This window comes from Chenopodium album, chromosome 12, assembly GCF_948465745.1.
Source record: "Chenopodium album chromosome 12, dcCheAlbu1.1, whole genome shotgun sequence".
Classification (NCBI taxonomy): Eukaryota; Viridiplantae; Streptophyta; class Magnoliopsida; order Caryophyllales; family Amaranthaceae; genus Chenopodium; species Chenopodium album.
The window spans coordinates 2,105,172-2,109,636 of NC_137845.1; the positions used below are offsets into that span (position 1 = coordinate 2,105,172).

Here is a 4,465-nt window from a genome sequence, read left to right on the forward strand (position 1 = left end):
AAAACCATAAACGACAAGTAGTTAGACACATAACAGCCCAAAATGGCTTTAAGTAGACCGGTTGAAGACAAAGTGGGCTTTTTTAACCACCATTTTTTTTTAAAGATAAGATGAAAGACCCTACTAAACCAGCACCTCTCACAAATTTAACCAGCCCAGCTCCACAGGTCGATGCTTGAGAATAGAGAGGGGAAGTAAGGGAATCCCCCTACTCCCAAACATTTTGTAGTTAGTGGAGCACGAACTTATGACCTTAAAAAATCACAAGGTGAGTTCCCCACTAATTCCACCAAGTTTTGCTTGGTTTTTTCACAGATCTAATCCTCTACTCGACTAGTGTATGATCAACTATTTTTATTACTTTTTCTCTTGCATCAACAATCCCTCCAACCTAGTGATGGCAATTGCTTGGTTAATTAGTCCTTAAATCAATTTCAACTTCGAATATGGAAAACCTTTTGTAGAAACATCATCCCCAACTCAAAACACTAATCATTTGCAAAGCTAGTCTCAAAGGAAAAAAAAATGGTAAGAATGACAGGGTAATTTGCAAAGCTATCATTGAATAGAGGCTTTGTATCAATGTTGGCTAAAACAGAGTTTAATTAGACAAGCAAAAGAAAAAAGAAAAGGGGAAAAAAAAAGTGTCACAGCCTCACAGGAACAACTATACTAGTTGATTAAAAACTATCTTTCGCACACTAAAACAGGTTTAAGGAAAGAATGATGGTAACAAATATTACAAGCATCCATCACATTGTCATAACAATCAGATTCATCTGTTTTGCACACATAATTCCACTGAACATGTTGCCTTGTCCAATCAACTGCCAGCACCTTAAGAACCGCAGCAGGCTGATTTAGCAGCTGCTTGGCTGCCTGATTGGTCGGCTGGTTTAATCGTAATTGACGGTTGAGCCTACAATTAACATTGCATACATACATAAAGCAACCAGCAATGAAACCAAGAAAAAATGAAAATTTCTGTAAGATGCAGAATCCTACCTCTTGCCTTGTATCAGAATCTGCAAGCCTTTGCTTAATGTCTCTTGCTATGGAAAAGAAAACTTCCTCCACATTTAAATTCGTCTTTGCACTCTGCAAGGATTATAATACTCGTTTAAAAAACCAACTAATTATACCAAGATACAAAGCTACGTAAAGCACATCCCAAGCCATTTACTCACAGTTTCGAAGAACTTAATCCCATACTCATCAGCTAAAGCCTGTCCCTTGGCTGTCGGCACAGCCTGAAGAAATGTAAAAGGAAATATAATTGACACAGAAAAACCTGAAAGGCTTGTTTTGTAGGCCAAGCAATCATAACTAAAATGCAAATCTTGCAAGTTGAGCTCCAAAAGCCTAACAAATTCCTTACCCTTTTACTCTCATCCATGTCAGCCTTATTCCCTACCAGAATCTTGTTCACATTATCAGAAGCATGCTGCTCAATGTTGCGTATCCAGTTTCTAATATCTGAAAAAAGAAACAGCTTAATTTCAATGGGAAAAAGTTCCATCTCTAGTAAAATGAATAAACAATGACCCAGCCAATAATAGCACCGGCTAGTAACACGGACAGATTTCTCAAGCCACAGATTATCAACAACATAAGAGAAGGCCTTCTAACAGAATGCAATGATCACAGAGAACCAAGGTCTATTGCTATAAATAAATAAATAAATAAATAAAGGAGAGAATATTACTGTTAAATGACGATTCGTCAGTTACATCATAAACCAACAGGATACCCATGGCTCCACGATAATAAGCTGAAATTGGCAAACACAGAGGTCAAGTCACTGATTAACACAAGTATTTTTTAGATCTATAATATACTACTATTATCCGAAAAACATTTAAATTTACATGTATGCGCAGAAGACCAATATAACAAATCCTAAATAAATCCTATACAAACCTACAGTTGTAATCGAGATATATGCTAAAATACTAGCATTCTAGCAATTTACTTAAAATGGCCAACACAATAGTATTCACTTGCTACGCATACAAATGTATATTTAACCACATGCAAAACTGAACAATTACCCGTTGTGATAGTCCTGAACCGCTCCTGACCAGCAGTATCCCATATCTGAAGTTTGATTCGCTTGCCATCAAGCTCTATGGTCCGAATCTTGAAATCAATACTGCACAAAGAAATGCACATTATAGAAACTGAAGAGTCTGTACAAATTCTTATCTGTCAAATCAGTAATAATTAACCCCATGAACCTAAGTAATAAAATACCCAATGGTTGTGATAAAACTTGTTGTGAAGGAACCATCAGAGAACCGCAGGAGGAGGCAACTCTTACCCACACCTGCATATGTGATTGGCATGGTGAAAACACATCCACGACACTAAAAAGGTATAAAACTTATCACATATTTGACAGCATTTCGATAGTTATAAAGCAGAATAACTAAGCAAGGAATACAACTTTTAAGCATTTCACTGTAAATGATGTCGGGCAGAGAAAAATAATGATCTCAAAGCCATGCCAATAAGACTATCATATGCTTCAGAACTCTTAATATAATTACTATACACTAATAGATATCTAAAGCATATCGACGCACAATAAAGGCTACAGAGATCAAGGTATCATGCCATTTCTACTAGTGTTGCTTTATAAGTCACTATCAGAAATGTGAACCTTATGGCTCAAGGTGCCAAGAACCCAGAGTTCTCACTTTAAACATGCTACACAAGGTTAATCATGCAGATATAACAAATCACAGCAAAGGTTTAGAATAATTGCTAACAACGTGAACCCTACTTGAAAGACAGTCTATTTCCTCTTTCTCTTCCATATCTCACAATCAAATGGCGCCTGAAACAAAGCACTACAGGTATACATATTGGTCACTAGATGTTCCTTTCACACATGATATGCAGGATCCAAAGACTAACTCGAGCAATGAGCAGGAATTTAAGAATTCGCCAAAATAAACACGAAACAGGTAATTAGTCATGTTCAAATTGAACCAAGGCCAAGTGATTTTATCAATTTATTCATATTCTAATATAAATTTCTCCTATTTCAACTACAACAAACCTCGAATTATCATTCATTCCACAATCGTCAAAAAAACATGCAAATATCTACTAGAATATGGCAACATAATTTGGCACTCATTTTCACACATTTTTTTCACAATCGCTCACCAGATCCATCCAAACACACACAATGCCACAAATACCACGAATCAACGAATTCAACAACAAACTGAGAAACAGTCAAAGATCTAAAAAAAAACACATTTTCAATCAAACAATGAATACATTACCACTGTCGCCGATTAAAAGGAGTTTGATGAGATAATCATAATCAGCGCGAGCTCTCGCAGGTGGAGCAGCCATTAATTAAACACCTCCAGAAACCCTAGAAAAACTTTCAATCAAATATTCTCTCCTGCAATTGAAATCCAAAAAAAACAACAAATTCAAAATCAAAATCAAATCGAGAAAATTAAATTTAATCGACAAAAACAATAAAAAGTCGAAGAAAATTAACTAGATCAAAGAGAAAATGTGAGAGATAAAGCATGGATCGGCCATGAAAATGTGGTTGATTGAAGAGAGAAGTTAATTTGGAGAGAGAAAATTACCAAAAGAAAAAAAACTTAGATGAATTAATAACCGTTGAAAAAATGAGCTTAAAAATTTCTGAAGATGATCCTCTCTTTAATTCCTGGTTTGTCGAAATCGGCGATTTGGTTCGGAGAGAAAAGAGAGGAGAGAGAAAAGAAGGAAGTTGATACGAACCGGCCCTCTTTTATTATTAGGAAAGTTTATTTTTTGGTGCTCCTCAATTGAATCAACGAATAGAGCATTGCTAACCGATTAGGTGGCACTTCGGGTAATTGGGTTTTTTTTTTTTTTTTTTTCGGTATCAAAATTAGGATGAATATAAAAGGGATAATGATATGTAGGTATTAGGGTTATGTAGCATTAAACATACTTTCTACAATGAAATTAAATTGGAAATTTATGACAAAATCACACGTAAATCGATGTAATTAATGTTAATCTTTCCTCAATCTTTCCTTTTTGAACTTTTTATACATAGCCCTAAGGCTATGTTTATCATTTTCCATATAAAAATTATTGAGATCAATTATTTTTAAAAAATATTACTCCAAGGTATGACATTTTTTTTTTTTGAGGAACTCCAAGGTATGACATTATGAGTAGACAAGTGGATAAAATTGTGATTCAATTTGCTAGTTATAATATTGTAGTATGTTTTGTTTACTCATACGAAGTATTATTTTATAAGACTTTGTTCTTTTAAAATTCTGAGCAAGTAGAGCCAAGCAAAGCAGTTTATCATACTCAACAAAGCAGCGCAGAGCAGATCAAACCATGGCAACTCAAAAGAACAAGGCTTAACATGTATTTTGAGAACGAAAATAGATAAGGTAAATGAATAAATTAGCTATCAACTGCACTACAT

At 34.8% G+C, this 4,465-nt stretch overlaps 1 protein-coding gene across 1 annotated transcript; it reads right to left on the reverse strand.

Annotated features, from left to right (window-relative positions):
- Positions 1 to 655: 655 nt before the first annotated feature.
- LOC145571561 (ras-related protein RAB1BV) lies at positions 656 to 3,803 on the reverse strand. Its single transcript, XM_081630593.1, has 9 exons — positions 3,618 to 3,803; positions 3,297 to 3,421; positions 2,254 to 2,326; positions 2,052 to 2,152; positions 1,706 to 1,771; positions 1,379 to 1,476; positions 1,188 to 1,250; positions 1,006 to 1,098; positions 656 to 919 (listed from the first exon to the last, which is right to left on the reverse strand). The coding sequence occupies exons 2-9, from the start codon at positions 3,367 to 3,369 to the stop codon at positions 839 to 841; spliced, it is 648 nt and encodes a 215-aa protein (XP_081486719.1). The 5' UTR covers positions 3,370 to 3,421; positions 3,618 to 3,803; the 3' UTR covers positions 656 to 838.
- Positions 3,804 to 4,465: the final 662 nt, after the last annotated feature.